Consider the following 20039-nt stretch of genomic DNA (forward strand, 5'->3'; position numbering starts at 1 on the left):
TTGTTTTTGCTGCTCTCGATAGGGGGCGCTAAGTCAGACGTTCATTGTTTTGTTCATTTTACTCCGATATTTCAAATGTAATGATAGGATTTTCCTAACAGAAACAAAACTTCCATCAAATTTTCATGGAAAAATCTGAAGGTCGCAAAGCGATAATTTCAGGCGTTCTGAAGTTATGGCCGAAAGAAGATATTCTTCAACTGATGCACTACAAAAACCAAATTGTCTTTAAGTTCTAACAGAAATCCCATCAAATTTGTATGAAAAAAAACAAAAGGTCGCAAAGCGATAGCTTCAGGCGTTCTGGAGTTATGCCCGAAAGAAGACACAATTTAGTTTTTCAGTGCATCAGTTGAAGAATATCTATTTTCGTCCATAACTTTAAAACGCCTGAAGCTATCGCTTTGCGACCTTTTGGTTTTTTTATACAAATTTGGTATTATTGTATTAGATTATTGTAGAATGGAGGGAACTAATTTTTTTTATGATTCATAAAATTTTTTGAATATGAAACAAGTTTTTTTTGAAAAATCACACTATATTCTTTTTTAAACTACATACTTCATGCAAATCATCATTCATAGTATTTAGAAATTGAGATAGAAAACCATTATATGATATATCTACATCTTTTCCTCTTCAAACCCCAATAATATTCTGTAATATAAAGGACTGAAATTAAATGACAAATATTTTGTTCGTTGTAGGCTTGTTCAAGTAATATTCTACATTTATTTGGGGATATTAGTTTGGGACATTTCCTAAAGCTCTCGATGGTGATGTTTTGTTAGTGAAAAACATGTCAGTTTCTTTGTTATTTCACTAATTTTTCAATACTGTCAGCTTTCTTTTGAAATTTTCTGTATATTATCAAAATCATTACTTTATCTCCTTAGTAGACTGTTAATGCCACATAGTTCATACATTTTGATTATGTGCAATCCTTAGATGCTGCTTTATATAACTTTTATCGACAAAACATTTACTACAAGTTGGACATTTGAAAGGTTTATCTCCTGTATGACTTCTTATATGTTTTTCAAGTTTGCTGTTTGCATAATATCTCTTTGGACACAGATGACAAAAATATTTTTTTACCTTTTCAGGGACTTTAGCGTTACCAATTCCATGCTTTTTAACTATATGGAACTCAAGAGATTTCTTATACTTGTAGCTCAAATTACAAAAATTACATTTGAATGATTTGATATTAGTATGACTTTCGATATGTCTAACCAAAGCAGATCTGGATATGCACTTTTTATCACACAAATGACAAGAGAAATTTTTTTCACCAGTATGTGTTTTAATATGATTATCTAGATTAATCTTTAAAGGAAATTGACGTAAACAATATTCACAGGAGTATTTCCATAAACTCCTATCCATATGTACACATATTTTATGTTTATGTAAATCTGAAGAAGTATTGAAAGCTTTTTTGCATTCTTCACACTTATATGCCCTTTTATTTGCATGTATTTTTTCATGATGATATAAATCACTAGCTGTTATGTATCTCTTTCCACAGAATGAACAAACATGTTTTCTATCCCCTGAGTGATACTTTTTGTGGGCATTCAAATAAACTAAAGAAACAAATGTACTAGGGCATTGATCACATTTGAAATTTTTCTCTGTAGCATGCACATTTTTTTTATGACGCTTCAATAGGTATTTATTATTGAAGAGAGTTCCACAAACATCACATTTATTTGCATTTCCACCAAGTTGTATTTTATCTGAAAATTTATAATTTGAGTTTTTGAATTTCCAAAATAGCTAATTTCAAAATTACCTTCATTATGTTCAGTTTCAACACTTCTGTCCTTACAATCATTCAAGTTATTTTTAGTTTCAATTGGAACACAAGTTTTTTCATGTATAATAAATAATTTTTCATCAGTATATTGTGTACAACAATATTTACAAAATAAATCTTTGAATTTTCCATTCTGAATATTAATACATGTAGGTTCTATTGTCCCATTTGAAAGTTTCTTGATACAGTTTGAACTTGAATCAGTGTTTGAATCTTTTTCTGTATTTATGATTGACTTATCATCTTTAGATGAATCAAGATTTTCTTTTGATTCTATATTTTGCTGTTCTTCTGACCGCAAATTAATAAAATTTGAAAAACCAGCAGGCGTTTCTTCTTCTGTTTTTATATCACATCTGTAATATTCAGGGGTATTTAAACTTTCTGCTAATTTTATGATTTGCTTATTTTCAGTTTGCAAGTGAGTGAGTTTTTCCCATAATTCAAATCTAGCCTTTTCTGATTTCAAACAAAGTTCCCGAAAATTGTATGCATTTTTCAATTGTTCACAACAGTTCAAGCAAATCTCGTAACTGTCCATCCAATTCTACAAAAATTCAAATGAAGATTTTTCAGACATTTTAATGCTTAATACGTACTAGTTCTGGAACACATTTTTCTAATTTTACTCTTAGACATATTTCTGATGAATTTATTTCCCCAATGCTAATCAGTTTTTCTCTATTTCCTAGACAAATCATACAAATATTCGAAGTATCCATTCAAAAATTATTACCCAAAATAATGAGCTACTAGGTTATAAACTGTATAGTGTATACTGTCATTACTGTCACATTGTCATTATCCCCTCTTAAGTACGTGTTAGTTTAGTTGGCGGCCTGGTTGGCCATAAAAATCAGACCACTTTAAATTCGATCGTACGATCTTACAAAGTTGTTTCTCCACACTGTTTCTTAGAATAAGTGTTCGAAATAATTTTGTGACCTATTCTATCTATTTTAAACAGAACAATACTCTTCTGAAGACTAAGTGAGTAAATTCATAGTATATCCAATATCTCAAATTTGACGTTTCAATTTACGTCAATCATAATTTTCAAAAAGGCAGGATATTTAGTGATTCCCTAATATTATGAATGAGGATAGATTTCCATTGGTCATATGTCGATGAATAAATTGGGTTTCATTATGTTTGGTTATGTTTTGGAGAAAGTGGGCCAGGTTTTATTCAAAGAAAGTTGAAATCTTGTTCGATACTCGTCAAGTTCTTCGAAGATGATTTGAATATAACTGTTCTCAGTAAAGTATTGCCCTTTTCACGATAATAAATTTTAGATTACTACTTGGAAATAGGAGAGCAAACAGGCCTAAGTTAGGGACGACTTCGACAACGAATATATAATTTGAATTCTTCTATAACAGGTAAATACTTTCATATCCACCGCTTCTGAAATATTCCATTTTGGTGTCAGGGTGTCCTATTTGAAATGTACATATCATTTGTCAATGGTTGAAGAGGTATAAGGGTTTTGCTAGGTTTCCATTTTATATGTATAAAAGCATTGGAAGAACTAATTCTTAGACATCAAATTACCATTTTGAGGCAACTAACAAAAATATTCGCGGTCAGTAATGTGTTAAAACATGTTTTGATGATTGTCTGGGAACTTCTATAAGATCAGAACATATATATCAACCCCCGATGGAGATTAGACATTATCACAATAGATAATCCGATAATCAGATAAATCTGATCAAAATTACTATTTCACCCAAAATCTTAATTATATTGTCAGACTCTTCCAAACTGTCAACATTTCAATTTTATTATAATACAGGTATTCCGAAAATATATATGAAAAGGGGAATTTTCGTCAGATTGAGTAAAAAGAACTTTGAAAGTGACACAATAAAATTAGATGAATAATAGATATTTTGTGTTTTCTTGACGGTGTTTTTCTCTCGGTGTTTTTAGACAGAGTAGTATTGTTCGAATGAAAAGACGAAATAAAATATACTACTTTCTAACAAGTCTTCAAATATCATAAACCACAACCAATTAAAGTATAATATTTTATTTGTTCAATGTTTTTTGCTGGAAATATGTCGTTATCTTTGAGATGCACACCTGATTTCACTTGGTTGGAGTACCTACTCTCTTAATCACCAATAATCTTCATTAAATAATTGAGCAGGCGGAGATGTGTCGACTGAACGCGTGGTATAATAATCAACTTTCAAAGGATCCTCTTTATTGCTTTAATTTGGAGATTCATAGAAATGAAAATTTCTCCAAATAAAAGTTAGTATAAATTTCAAAACAGAGGCGAAGTGCGAGTTTTCAAAAAACTTTTTCTGAAATCGCTCGAGAATGTCTACTTTATCGTTGTAACTTTAGAGCCCAAAATATATTAATATAGTATTAAATTCGTTTCTAAGCAACGATTATTCCCGGGACTGAACGCAAAACGATCATGTAAAATCCGGCAAGAATTTTGCCGGATGGCTACTAGGTGACTTCATTACGGTATATACAGGGTGTTCCTAAATTGCAGGTACAAACGAAAATGACATCAGATTCCTCGGATCATTTTAAGAAAATTAAGTCCCATAAACATGGGCCCGCAAAAGCTTTGTTTTCGAGATATAGGGTGTTAAAATTTGATTTTTTTCTCATAACACCTTTTCTCCACAAGATATTTAGCTTAATATGAATAAATTCATATGACATTTATGTGTAACTATTCATTTTTTATGGAGTTATCTGTATTTCGCTAGAATGTTATCTATAGATGAATAAATTATTATTAAATATTATACAGCAGTGTTTTTCAACGGGATCACATTATCACGGACCGGTAAGTTGAATAATTTGGTCCATTAGTCTAAATTTTTAGCATATACATATTATACATAATCAATGAAGGAAAAACCTATTCTTTCAAGTTTTCAAGTTTTGATAATATATCCATATCTTGTCGCATAAATTACACTCAAAAAATTGAATCGAGATTGAAATAACTAAAACTAGTTGAAACTCTAAAATAAGATCATTTTTTGTCTCTATTGCTGACTAAAGCGACAATCCTGTTATAGCAGGCACAAGATCAAGTAGATTTTGGTGTTCTTGATTACAGTCATTTGTGAAAATGTATAGTTTAGCACAAATAAGTTTAGAATTCTTGGTCTGTAATCAGAGTTTTCATTTGTTTTTTGGGAATAAAAGAACATTTTTTTTATTTTCTGAATATCCAACTTTATAACATGAAATTATAGAAAAAGATTCCTAATGAAATGATGATTTATACAAGTCTAAATACACATACGTTATCAAAATAAAATTCAGTTCCAATTACGCTCTTAGGATTTATTCAAAATGTCGACCTTTAGCTTTTAAAGGTACATATAAAAACTGCTTATTCGATCAATATGGACTTTTCTATTTGGATGTAAAATGACAGTTCCAAGCTTTTGACTATTTACATGAAATAACGATTTCAAAGTTCAAGGTGATTACACAATAAGAATCATTGAAAATTCAAGAAAAATATTAAAAAAAAATACCTATTATTTCCATGATTACAGATTGCATTTATTAAGAATGATCATCCACGTGTCGTGCAAATATTTCCTATTGATACTCTCATCAGAAGCTCATCAAATTCAAACAGAATATCGAAAATAAATGAGAAAAGCACTGAAGTCAAAAGCATTTCAGATCTCGTTCATTCACGCAACAATTATAGGCTCTTGGAGACCACAATATACCTTTCTAAAGTTCTGTGGTTTCCAAGAGTGCAATTGGCACATGAATGAATGAGAGGTCAAAAGATTTTGAGCTTTTCTTATATATTTGTTGAAATTTTCAATCATTCATACGGCTGCGGCACCATACCCTCTTATATGTCCTCGATAACTTCACGAATTCCATCTTTAAGGTTTATGGATCATTGGCATAAACCTTATTTTTCAACGTCGGATCTGGGTTACATTTAATACCATTTGTTTGAAACCACTCCATGGCCATCATTTCCACCTTCAAAGCTAACTCCTCTGTTGAAATGTGGGATCATTGATAAAATAATAAAGAAATGAGGTCCCAGAATCGACCCCTGAGGCACTCCAGTCTCAACCTGGCCCTCTCGGGACCATTCTCCATTAGTTAACACCTTCTGTCGGCGTCCTTCGAAATAACTCTGATTAGTCTTAATATAGCATTAGCTTGATCAAATTAAGATAACTTTTTCAAGAGGACAGAGGATGAACCCAGGTCAAACACCTTGCTGAGATCCAAAAATGTCATTTACTCATTTTACTCTATATTCATTTCATTGAGAATTCGATATGAACTGAATTGTAATTGATGGTGAAAGTTTGCAGTGTCTCAAATTATTATTTCATTTTTAAACGGCGCCAGACAGATAGCGGGTATTCGAACAATTCTGAAAAGCGCTACCTAACAGTACTCTTGTAAGCAGAACACTAAAGCAACAGGTGGAATATCACAAAAATCTGAAACAAAATGGAATCAGTACATACACCAGGAATTCTATGCATCTCAAACAAGACATACTTTTTGACAGCTTCAAAATTAACAGCAGCCCAGAGTCCAGACAGCGAGTTATTCAAAATGAACCATGATATATAGGGTGTTTTTTTCGAGGTATATAACTTTAAGTTGGCATTACTGTTCAAGATGGCGACCGATTTAACAGCTGTCAAGTGATTTATTCTCAGTTTGGTTTTGCAATTCATCATGAATAGACTCACGCCTGAACAACGCTTGCAAATAGTGCAATTTTATTTCGAAAATATAGGTTCTGTGCGGAATACGTATCGCGCACTACGTCCATTAGCGATGAAGCGCATTTCTTGTTGAATGGGTACGTCAACAAACAAAACTGCCGCGTTTGGAGTGAAGGTAATCCCCAAGTGTATGTCGAAACACCGTTACATCCAGAAAAACTGACTGGTGCGCTTTATGGGCTGGTGGAATCATTGGTCCGTACTTCTTCAAAAACGATGATGGCCAGAACGTTACAGTCAATGGTGATCGGTATAGAGCCATGATTACTAACTTTTTCATTCCTGAATTGAACAACCATGCTGTCCAGGAGCTGTGGTTCCAACAAGACGGCGCAACATGTCACACAGCTCGTGCCACAATCGATTCATTGAAAGACACGTTTGGTGAGCGCCTAATTTCTCGTTTTGGACCTGTGAATTGGCCTTCAAGATCTTGTGATTTAACACCGCTAGCCTACTTTCTGTGGGGCTATGTAAAGTCATTAGTCTATGCGGATAAGCCACAAACCCTTGACCATTTGGAAGACAACATTCGCCGTGTTATTGCCGATATACGGCCACAAATGTTGGAAAAAGTCATCGAAAATTGGACGTCCAGATTGGACTACATCCGAGCCAGCCGAGGCGGTCATATGCCAGAAATCATATTTAAAATGTAATGCCACTAGATTATCTTGCGGATAAATAAAATTCACGTCAATCGAATAATCCATCGTTGTTTTATTGCAATTTAAAGTTCTATAGCTCTAAAAAAACACCCTTTACATCACGGAAAACCCTTCATTTTCCTTCACTATTCGAGTGCAACCATATGATGGCACTCCATCATCATTCTCTTGTTAATTTACATGCACATGTAGTTTTCCACTACTCCAGAAAATTGAATCGAATAACTTCATATAGAGGGGATTCTTAATACTGTTCAAACCATATTGTATCTTGATAGGACTGCATGTTGTTTTGTACATTTTCCAGCCTTTGCGGGTCACGAAAACAAATCCTGAGCGTCATTCGTCCTACTTATGAAAGCGGCGATAAAAGAACGTGCATCGGATGAGTTCCCATCCTTTCTGGATTCGACCTAGCTGAAGGTCGTTCTGACCTTGCTATCGAGCGGTTCTTCCTGACGAAAAATCGCTTATCAGTCACTCGGTAGGGTCGCCATTACCCGTTGATAATATATGTCCCAGATAAGATCAAGTCGATCAGTTATTACCAGCCATCGGTCAAGCGGCATATCCAGTCTTGGAGCCAGAGTCGTATTTGCCGCGTTTGAGTGCCGCAAAGTTTTGTGACCTTGCCGATTCTGTGATTTTCCTACATTTTCGGATTTTAAGTATCATTTATAAAAAGAAAAGGTGAGCGAAATAAGTGTTTTCCAGCATGTCAAGTGCAGCGCTGGGAAAAATTCAGGATGCACAACATTTATGCCAGTAAAAAACTCAAATACCAATTTTAATGCAATGATTGAATGAAAGATTGTTTGCAATACCTGGGTCTGATAATTAGCCAAATATAAAACCACGGTTGGAAGGTACAATAATTGTAGTTAATTTCAATGATATTTTTGCAATTTTGACTTTATAATCGTTTATTTTATAAGAATTTCCATCAAGTAAAGACCCAATTAATGTAATATTCAAGCTAGTTTTTTCGGATATACATGTATAATTATATACATATCATAATTCTGTGATATAGGACCGTTTCGTTGAATTATTCCAATCCAGTCAGATATTCATCTGACGTCATAAGAAAAAAAAACGAGAAAAATGACTTATCAGTTTTTGAACAGTTGTTTAAATTCTTATTCATGCCATTTTTCCACAAAGTTTGCTATGTTGATTTTGCTCCGATATAATTCATAATTAATTTCACATAACACATAACATTACTTGTTCTTTCGGGTATTTTTCCGTCGTCGGTTTTTCTATCGACGTTTCGCGAGTTCGAGTGTTTGAGATCTTCAGGATAAGATCTGCTCGATTGTTATCTCCATTCTCAGAATTCTAATCACATATTAGTTTTACTATTTATCAGTTTTTGAATGAACCAGTGTTAGAATGAGCCGCTCTAAACAAGTATTCTACATTATTTTTATAATTCACTGAATTTTTATTGAAATTAATGGTATATTTCTAAAGGGTGTTTTTTAGAGCTATAGAACTTTAAATTGCAATAAAACAACGATGGATTATTCGATTGACATGAATTTTATATTTATCCGCAAGATAATCTTGTGGCATTACATTTTAAATATGATTTCTGGCATATGATCGCCACGGCTGGCTCGGATGTAGTCCAATCTGGACGACTAATTTTCGATGACTTTTTCCAACATTTGTGGCCGTATGTCGGCAATAACACGGCGAATGTTGTCTTCCAAATGGTCAAGGGTTTGTGGCTTATCCGCATAGACCAATGACTTTACATAGCCCCACAGAAAGTAGTTTAGCGGTGTTAAATCACAAGATCTTGGAGACCAATTCACAGGTCCAAAACGTGAAATTAGGCGGTCACCAAACGTCACCAAATGTGTCAAAACACCCGTTATAAATATCGTTTAGTGCTTTTTACATTGAGAAAAAGTAGATAACGCATAGAGACATAGAGGAATCGACTCTAACAGAAAGGTGATGGCCACATCACGTGACCCAGGGCCCAATCAACCGATGTTTTGATTGATGAAACATATTGAACCAATCGATATCCTTATTCTAGATCACCTAATTTTGCTTTCCTTATCATTGGTTGAAATTAAAACATCTTTATCCACTCCCACGTGGTCACGTGATTTAGGGCTTAATCTTTTTCTCTCTAGTGTTGGAGTCATAGAGTAATAAACAAAGATAGCGGAAGCATACGTCGTTTTCAGTAGGCAAAATCAAATTTGACATGAAGCGCGCGGAAATGAAAGCATATCAATGATACGATAATTCACTCAATTTGCGAGTTTTTCCACAAAGAACGCATTTCTTATGTCCCATAGTGAATCAATGTTCCATATGAACCCAAATATATTGAGATAAATACCTAAATATATCAGAACTTCAGTAAGCAAACTTCAAGCGCGCCAAACGACGTGAAACAACCGATGGCACTAGAAGAGCAATACGCTCTATTAGTGTTGACGACACACACCGCCATTTTAGTTTTCCTGTCAGTGTTCGGAATCCAAACAAACAAATTTTCATTCAAATTAGTACGTTGTCGTTCAAGAAATTGGCTTATTTTGATAAATGAAATTATTTAAGGAACGATTTTACTATTAATTGATAGACAGAAGGAACGAGATTAATGCCAGTAAGTTCGAACTTGAAGTTCAACTAATAAACACGGCTTTTTACAAAATCTGGGAAATGATACAGGATTCAAACTTTCTGGTATTAACCTCGTTCCTTCTGTCTATCAATTCATACTGAAATCTTTCCTCAAATACTCTTATTAATGAAAATAGGCCAATTACTTCAACGACACCGTACTAATTTGAATGACAATTTATTTGTTTGGATTCCGAAATGAACAGGAGAACCAAAAATGGCGGTGTGTGACGAAACACTAATAGAGCGTATATTTGCCAAACCTTGGATTTCAGCAAATAGACACAGAAAATAATAAATATTCTGCATACTATAAATTCGACAATTAGGAAAAATATCGGATTCCAAATATTCATATTTGCATATTTAATTGAGAATCACTCAAATAAATATATTTCATTCATTCACCACCACGTGGCTGCTCAGTTCAAAATAACATTACATATATTTCTTTTTACAAGTCACCGATTTTTATGGGACTCACATAATTTTCTTAAACAATAATCTACATAGAAGGAAGTGAATATTTTTAATTTGCGAATGAAAAAAAAATTGGTAACTTTTCGTTTTTCGTGAAAAAAAGACTACCAAAAATTATTAAAAATAGGAAAAATTTTAATTTTTTGAAAGTTGCCGTACACTGCTGTCCTCTATTCGTTTGATGTTAGCCCTCTCACCCCCCCTCACAAAACAAAATCCTGGCTGCGCCATTGGTGACACGAATAACAGTGACACAACCGAAATTTTTGAATGCTTCTTGAGTTCAGCTAATTAACGAGGTCATAGCCAAAAAGTTGTCGATTAGATTTATACAGGTAGTTGTTTCGAATATCAAACAATGGATTTTAATTGGTCATGCTCGTTCAACGTGAAAATCGATGTGAGACGACAATTTCAGTGCATCGTTAAGTAAAGTATTTACATTTACAGCATATTAAGATCGATAATTGTCGAAGCAGTATAACTTGTCAGGATATCAACTGTTGTTGTTTCACATTGAAAAAACATTAGGGGAATAGTGAAGTTTGGAAAATGATTGCCTTTTCTTCCAATGAGAGAAAGTTTAGAATGATATTTAACTGTCCATGTACGTGCCACTTATGCAAAGTGAGTTTAGGTTTATTTAAACATCAACTTTTGCGGTCATTAGAGGTTATTCCTCTACTCCTTAAAAATTTTTTACTATCTCACAATTGCTGTAGAAATTATATTTGAAGATATCAATTAAAAATTGCAATTGGATGTACCTACATAAATTGGCAATTTGAAACCAAGAATTAAATTTCATGTTGAACCTCAGAGTAATAAACATAGATAGAGGGAGCAAACGTCATTTTCAGTGAGCGAATTTTGTCCCCAACATCAACTATCAAATCTGACATAAAGCCCTCGGAAATAAAAACATATCAGTGATACGATATTTAACTCAATTCGCAGGTATCTCCAAAAACAAAACACTTCTTATGTCTCATATTATTAACTTTCGTATTAACTCAAAATATATTGAGATAAATACCTAAATACATCAGAAATTCAAAAAACAAACTTCAAGCTCGCCAAACGTCGTGAAACAACCGATGATACTAGGTGCAATAGGTGCCAAAGCAGGTAGATACAGAAAAAAATGAATAATCTTTTTACATAAATTCAACAATGAGGAACTATCGATTTGCAAAAATTGAAAAATATTTGCACGCTTTTTAAACCCTACTCTAAAGTTGAAAATAATATTTACGTGATTGTATTGAACTCATATGTCGATTATATTTCAGATAGTTCTTGACGTGAAAAACATTTATGTTACTATGTTATTCTAGTATGTTATAATTTGATTATTCTCTAATCTCAATCTGTAATATACTAGCAAGGAACATTATAAACTATATCATTGTTGTATAAAATTATAAGCACACGAAAGTGTTTTAGATGGACTTGGAAATGTTCAGTCTGAAGATAACGCAAACTAGTAATAACATTGATGAAATTGATCATAAAGTGTAGTGGAAATTATATTGGTCAATCTCACCTAGACGTTTTCGTATTCCACCTAAAAAATTTGTTTTCATTGGTATGACCTTCCTTAGGATTAGGAATAATTTTCTTCAGAATTCAACGTATCATTACCAACTTGGAAAGTAACTGAAGGAATAGATTTGATCGCAAAATATTCATTTTCAGTTTTTTTTTTAACATGTGTCGTATAATTTTGACAAACGTCATCGCCGAATTATAAAAAACCTCTCCCATTTTTTCGATGACTGTAGAATCATTGTTCATCGGTGTTTGATTAAATTTTCTTAAAAGGCTCTCAATAACTCTCTAAACCAGTTATACTGATGAAATGTGGGAGATGAGCACAACTCCCACGAATAACTGCGACCAAATTGCCACGCGGCAGCACCTGTACCATTTCGAGCAATGAAAGTGATCAAATCGACACATACCATTTCGATGGATATTCAAATAGCATACTGTAATTTATTCAAATGGACTGGTGAGACTATCAATTCTCTGTTCCCTAATACATTTCTGGGATCTTGGAAAACCTTTCTATATTAGAAAAATTCTGGCATACTTAAAATGACTCTGAATATACTTCATCCAAATAAAAATAAAGAATCAGTCACACAACGAACTGAAACCGAGAAAAAAATCCTCATTTAATTAATCCTTCTACGGACCGCACTGGTCTATACGAATCATGAGAAAGATAATTAAGAAGTCTTAGATATGCGTAGCTGCAGCCAATGAAAGTAACCAAATCGACACATTATGGTTCCAAAGACGATCCCCTAATTACTGTGGTTTAATGTCATGGCCTCAAATGAATTTCTGAAAACTTGGACAACCCTTGTGAAGGGTGTTTTTTTAGAGCTATTGTCTTCCAAATGGTCAAGGGTTTGTGGCTTATCCGCATAGACCAATGACTTCACATAGCCCCACAGAAAGTAGTCTAGCGGTGTTAAATCACAAGATCTTGGAGGCCAATTCACAGGTCCAAAACGTGAAATTAGGCGGTCACCATCGTTTTTGAAGAAGTACGGACCAATGATTCCACCAGCCCATAAAGCGCACCAAACAGTCAGTTTTTCTGGATGTAACAGTGTTTCGACATACACTTGAGGATTAGTTTCACTCCAAATGCGGCAGTTTTGTTTGTTGACGTAGCCATTCAACTAGAAGTGCGCTTCATCGCTAAAAAAAATGCGCTTATGAAAATCGGGAACAACGGCACATTATTTTCAAAATAAAATTGCTCTATTTGCAAGCGTTGTTCAGGCGTGAGTCTATTCATAATGAATTGCCAAACCAAACTGAGAATAAATCACTTGACAGCTTTTAAATCGGTCGCCATCTTGAACAGTAATGCCAACTTAAAGTTATATACCTCGAAAAAAAAACACCCTATAGAACCTTTTCAAATACCTTATATCACCCTGTATATCTTGTGAAGATTGTGAACATTACAAAGGGTAGTCTACGTTCTTCACAAGATTTCAACCCAGAAAATATTTCACGTACAGTCCTGCTCGAGCACAGGTGTGCATTCATTCATTCGTTTATTCTTTCACACTTCCAGTTAATTTAAATAAGAATGTAACGTTGAATATCATGAATTTTTCATGAGAAGTTCATTATGAAGGTTGCCGCAATAGAATATACTTAGACAAACGAATTTTCCTGATTTTTCGAATACTGCTGAGCTTTAATTAGTTTAATTAGGACAGAGATTGTGGTGGACGGATAACTTGTACAGAATGCCCCATATTCAATGCTCACTGAAAATTTTGAGAACTTTAAGAATTAGAAAAAAAATCTTCGAGATATCAGAAATCAAATCGTGAATATCTTGCTTCGTTTCTGAAAAATGAAAAATATATGTTTCAAATATACTGCTCTTCAAAAGTTAGGGAACACATAGGCAGTTTTTGTGGTTTCTTCTTACTTTACTATATTACTTAAAACAATTATTTCGAAAGAGTAAATAAATATCAATTTCTTTTTAAATTCCCTAACTTTTGAAGAGCAGTATATTTCGCTATACATATCTTGGTTTTTGTTCAAGTTTTTCGAAGCATTCTAAAAAGTTTTTTCAATAATGTTTATGGTCAATATGCTACTCATTACAGGTCATCAATTATCGTTTTAGAGATGTATAGTTGGCATTTTTTAAATGAAGATCCTATATTTTTCAACGCAGTTTTTTAGCCGAAAATCATCCCACTGCCGGATTTTGAAGAATATGATCCGCTTGAGTTTTTTGATTTCATTCTTTCGATGGGACACCTTATAAAGGGTGTTTTTTTTTAGAGCTATAGAACTTTAAATTGCAATAAAACCACGATGGATTATTCGATTGACATGAATTTTATTTATCCGCAAGATAATCTTGTGGCATTACATTTTAAATATGATTTCTGGCATATGACCGCCACGGCTGGCTCGGATGTAGTCCAATCTGGACGTCCAATTTTCGATTACTTTTTCCAACATTTGTGGCCGTATATCGGCAATAACTCGGCGAATGTTTTCTTCCAAATGATCAAGGGTTTGTGGCTAATCCGCATAGACCAATGACTTTACATAGCCCCACAGAAAGTAGTCTAGCGGTGTTAAATCACAAGATCTTGGAGGCCAATTAACAGGTCCAAAACGTGAAATTAGGCGGTCATCAAACGTGTCTTTCAATAAATCGATTGTGGCACGAGCTGTGTGACATGTTGCGTGTCTTGTTGGAACCACAGCTCCTGGACATCATGGTTGTTCAATTCAGGAATGAAAAAGTTAGTAATCATGGCTCTATACCGATCACCTTTGACGGTAACGTTCTGGCCATCATCGTTTTTGAAGAAGTACGGACCAATGATTCCACCAGCCCATAAAGCGCACCAAATAGTCAGTTTTTCTGGATGTAACGATGTTTCGACATACACTAGAGGATTAGCTTCACTCCAAATGCAGCAGTTTTGTTTGTTGACGTAGCCATTCAACCAGAAGTGCGCTTCATCGCTAAACAAAATAAAATGGACGTAGTGCGCGATACGTATTCCGCACAGAACCATTATTTTCGAAATAAAATTGCACTATTTGCAAGCGTTGTTCAGGCGTGAGTCTATTCACGATGAATTGCCAAACCAAACTGAGAATAAATCACTTGACAGCTGTTAAATCGGTCGCCAACTTGAACAGTAATGCCAACTTAAAGTTATATACCTCGAAAAAAAACACCCGTTACTTCCTTGTGGTACCTCCAGCACCAGTTAATATCATATAATTCAAAAAAAAGACTAGAATTGAAGACAACCACAAGCCGAACACGCATTTAATGAACTACATAATTCGACTTTGATAGTCATTATTTTAGATACTAAAATAATCTTAAGAAAACGATTACGGTTTGGGTTGAAATAAAATGTATAAATTTGTATCTCCATTCCATATATGTATTTTTTAACAAGTTATATACCTCGAAAAAAAACACCCGTTATATTTTTAAAAAACGCTAACACTCCTCTATATCTTTGAAACGGTAATTAATATCTATGTTCTGTTATGAGTATCATATAAGCCATAAAAATTACCGAAAAAGAACGTTTTAGGAACCAAGATACCTATAGTGAAATATTTGAAAATGTCATTTTACATAAACGCACTGTAACTCTAGAACGAATCAAGATATTTATGATATTTTATTATTTCGAAAAAAGGTCGGGGAACATTCAAGTTTGGTCCCTAAGTCATATAGTTCTCGAGATGCTTTCAGTGAGCATCTAATTTGGGGCACCCCAATACATACAGTACATAGGTGATAAAATTGTATATACCTATGATGAATATAATTTTTTGTGGTAACGCACTCAATGGAATATTGTTCGTAAAGAAATAATACGCTATCGTAGGTAGAAGCAAAAAAAATGAGAAATAAATTTTTACGGAAAATTTGAAACTAGCGATATTCCTAGTTCCAAAAACGCTTCAATTATCTGTATGAGTTGTTTTCATACACAAATATAGGTTACGTTGTTCAAATAGTAAGTGACTAGGTGTATATTCAGGATCAGTGCCGGTATTCAAGGACATTTCGGTCTCTGGGCGCAGAAAATCTTGACGAATCCTTTCTTTTTGCGCAATTGGCGCATGAATGGACGACTGCTCAACAATCTTCACATCATCGGTGCTTTTCTTATTTTATCCACAACGTTCTACCTCTGATTGACTTTTGAATTTCTGAATCAATAATTTCCGGTTCAAACCTTACAGTATTCTACTTATATGTTTTCATATTCTCCGAGAGCAATAAAAAAACCATTGTCTAAAATTTGCATTGTTTGTTCATATGAGTTGAGTAATTTTACAATATAGGAGGAAGTAATGAACCATTGTGTAAAATTTTCGGAATATCTTTTTCTAATGACCTGACCAGTTGATTACCTATATCTCTTCGGAAGTTTATATCAGTTTGTGATTATAACTAGTTCCTGAAGCCTCTCGATTTGACCTGATTCATTTTGGATTGATTGCTTTCTCAGTAATCATTTGTAATTATCTCAAGTTCCGATTGCTGCAGTTTCGCTTGTTAGCGAAGCCCTTAAAGCGATAATAGGCCTCGTCACTGAAAATTACATATGTTTTGCTCGAAATGGGCATGTTCTTCATGTTATTCAAGGATCCAATTATTTGGCCTGATCCTATCGATCAGTCAAGAGAAAATTAATTTCACTACCAAAATGATGAAGCTCAGATCATGCAATGCCTGCGCTTCATTACTAATCTCCCTTTATAAATTGAAATGAATCAAATTACTCATTTCAGTTAGTTTATTTTTCATTTGATTATAAATCTCCATCAAAAAAGAACCCAATTAAATAAAGGGTGTTTTTTTTGAGCTATAGAACTTTGAATTGCAATAAAACAACGATGGATTATTCGATTGACATGAATTTTATTTATCCGCAAGATAATCTTGTGGCATTACATTTTAAATATGATTTCTGGCATATGACCGCCACGGCTGGCTCGGATATAGTCCAATCTGGACGTCCAATTTTCGATGACTTTTTCCAACATTTGTGGTCGTATATCGGCAATAACACGGCGAATGTTGTCTTCCAAATGGTCAAGGGTTTGTGGCTTATCCGCATAGACCAATGACTTTACATAGCCCCACAGAAAGTAGTCTAGCGGTGTTAAATCACAAGATCTTGGAGGCCAATTCACAGGTCCAAAACGTGAAATTAGGCGGTTACCAAACGTGTCTTTCAATAAATCGATTGTGGCACGAGCTGTGTGATATGTTGCGCCGTCTTGTTGGAACCACAGCTCCTGGACATCATGGTTGTTCAATTCAGGAATGAAAAAGTTAGTAATCATGGCTCTTTACCAATCACCATTGACTGTAAAGTTCTGGCCATCATCGTTTTTGAAGAAGTACGGACCAATGATTCCACCAGCCCATAAAGCGCACCAAACAGTCAGTTTTTCTGGATGTAATGGTGTTTCGACATACACTTGAGGATTAGCTTCACTCCAAATGCGGCAGTTTTTTTGTTGACGTAGATATTCAACCAGAAGTGCGCTTCATCGCTAATGGACGTAGTGCGCGATACGTATTCCGCACAGAACCATTATTTTCGAAATCAAATTGCACTATTTGCAAGCGTTGTTCAGGCGTGAGTCTATTCATGATGAATTGCCAAACCAAACAGAGAATAAATCACTTGACAGCTGTTAAATCGGTCGCCATCTTGAACAGTAATGCCAACTTAAACTTATATACCTCGAAAAAAAATACCCTTTACTTACTTATTGTTTTCGGTTTTTTGTATCTTTCTTTTCACAAAATTTCCATGCTGCAGTTATCAAAGAACTAAAGTGAGTTATTCGCATCGCAAAATTGTCTGTGCCGTTTTGTACATGTTTCATTGAAATTCATATTTATTTGTGAAGACATGAATTTTGAATTGCCTATACAGGGTGTTCCTAAATTGGAGGCACAAACGAAAGTGACAGATTCCTCAAATCATTTAAAAAAAAATCCTATAACATATGGGCCCGCAACCCCTTTGTTTTAGAGATAAAGGTGTTAGAGCTCAAGTTATTTTCTAATACCACCTTCCCTTCACAAAATATTTTACTTAAATATGGCATATATATTTGAATTTGAAGTTTTCATCATGTGATATGCTAATTTTGAATGAAAATCTACAGGGTGATATTTTTTCTGGAAGAAAAAATTTCACAGTATAGTTTCTATACTGAGCTGGTAGTTTAGATAAATATAAAAAGAAACTGTGGTCCAGTACCACAATTTTTGTTTTCTTGTAGTAATGTCTTATCTGCTATCGATATTAAGAAAAAAATTTCAAACAGCTCTCTAATAGAACATTCAAATTATTATAAAAATCCAGTTAGAAAGTTGTGATGAATAAATTAATTATAAGTTTCGGTACTTATTTTTATTCACCCAATCTGTAGCGAAGATTAATAAAGATTCGATAAATTGGAATGAGCATCACAAAAAGTAGGACTACAACAAATAACCTATATCTCGAAAACAAAGCATTTATAAGATATTTTTTCTTAAAATTATCCATAGAATCTCTCATTTTCCTTTGTACCTTAAAGTTAGGAACAATCGAATCAGTAATCAAAAAAATGCTATCATTCCGAGTAATTTGGCTCCAACTTCATTATCAGTCATATTTTTCGCACATAACAGATATGAGTAAACGTTATCGTGAGAAAATTTTTTTTTCTTTTATTTTTGAAGGTATTGAATTTCTATTCACTATACTTCGAATGTCTACATCCAACGTTTCGAAAAATTGAGATCAATTAACTTTTTTTCCTGGTCCATCTCGTTAACGTTAAATTCATGTTGCATTTTTTTCTTTCGCGGGAGAGGGCAGCAAAAATTTGGAGGGGTTTCCTCCTGGCTCCCCTCTAGCGTCGCCACTGGAACAATAATTCAGATTTGCATTATTATCAAATTATTGATCAATGTATTATGATTTGAAATAATCCAACAGAATGAACTGAAATTTGCATAGCTTTAGAAATGCGAAATGAGAAAAATATAACAGACGAATATATCGTCAAAGGTACGCAATGGACCTATTTCCATTTGCATTTCAAATAGCGACGGTGAGAAACCAAGGTTGCGTGTATATCCATTAGAAGAAAAGCACCGAAAAATATGCGGAATAACGTCATTAAACTTGATTGTAATTTTGAAACTCATTCGCAAACTCGATGAAGGAAACTTGTTAATCTTTGACCGGCTGTTTGATGTATAAAAATTAGTTGGAACATTAAGGAATCACTGTTTCTGGCCGACGATTCCAAAACCGATAGTTTAAAGGAATAATCTAAATTGAATTTGTTCATTGGTCAATGTAATTTCATTACTCAATTGTTCTAATAATTTTTATACAATTTTTTTTTTTTGAAAATTTTAATTTTTCTTTTTTCCACAGATAAAACCCAAGAACAACAAAGATGTCGGCCAAGGCTATATACGAAGCTACAGGAAAGGATATAATAAACAGGAATTTGCCTATTAACACAGCTGCTGTACAGTGCCGATTTGCTTCAGTTGGGCCAGATACAAATTATTCTGAATTGGTGGCCAAAAATCCATGGCTTAAGTCCGAGAAATTGGTGGTTAAACCAGATCAACTCATCAAACGAAGAGGAAAATTAGGCAAGGATTTAAAATATTCTCAAATCAAGCATAAATACTATTCTCTAACTCTGCTCAGATGTTTTTCATAGCTGTTATTCCCATATTCCAGGTCTTATCGCAGTCAATAAAGACTTTGAAACTGTTAAGCAATGGATAGACCAGCGCATGAACAAAGATCAAAAAGTAGGGGAAGCAGTAGGAAAACTACGTAGTTTCATAATCGAGCCTTTTGTGGCACATAAAGCAGAAGAAGAAGTTTATGTTTGCATATATTCATCCAGAACCTGCGATACCATCCTTTTCTACCACCAAGGAGGTGTTGATATCGGAGATGTTGACAGTAAAGCAGTAAAACTCGAGGTACCAGTTGGTTCAAACACAGACTTCGATACTATAAGTAAGGTAAGGGTAGTGTCATCTTGTAATATTTAGCAATATGCTGAGTT

At 33.9% G+C, this 20039-nt stretch overlaps 2 protein-coding genes across 6 annotated transcripts in view; one reads left to right on the forward strand and one right to left on the reverse strand.

The window, feature by feature from the left end:
• Positions 1–526: 526 nt before the first annotated feature.
• LOC123675604 (zinc finger protein OZF-like) lies at positions 527–2564 on the reverse strand. Its single transcript, XM_045611002.1, has 3 exons — positions 2422–2564; positions 1799–2369; positions 527–1742 (listed from the first exon to the last, which is right to left on the reverse strand). The coding sequence occupies exons 1-3, from the start codon at positions 2542–2544 to the stop codon at positions 919–921; spliced, it is 1518 nt and encodes a 505-aa protein (XP_045466958.1). The 5' UTR covers positions 2545–2564; the 3' UTR covers positions 527–918.
• Positions 2565–2670: 106 nt separating this feature from the next.
• LOC123675602 (ATP-citrate synthase) overlaps positions 2671–20039 on the forward strand; it is a 30541-nt gene continuing 13172 nt past the window's right edge. For 2 of the 5 annotated variants that reach the window (XM_045610996.1, XM_045611000.1), the window contains exons 1-3: positions 7789–7946; positions 19385–19611; positions 19703–19995. In XM_045610996.1, coding sequence (XP_045466952.1) covers positions 19407–19611; positions 19703–19995 — 498 coding nt within the window. In that variant the 5' untranslated portion in view covers positions 7789–7946; positions 19385–19406. Of the gene's footprint in view, positions 2813–3117; positions 3205–7788; positions 7947–19280; positions 19304–19384; positions 19612–19702; positions 19996–20039 lie in introns of those variants that run through there. The other 3 variants (XM_045610997.1, XM_045610998.1, XM_045610999.1) reach the window with 3 other exon arrangements.

This window comes from Harmonia axyridis, chromosome 3, assembly GCF_914767665.1.
Source record: "Harmonia axyridis chromosome 3, icHarAxyr1.1, whole genome shotgun sequence".
Classification (NCBI taxonomy): Eukaryota; Metazoa; Arthropoda; class Insecta; order Coleoptera; family Coccinellidae; genus Harmonia; species Harmonia axyridis.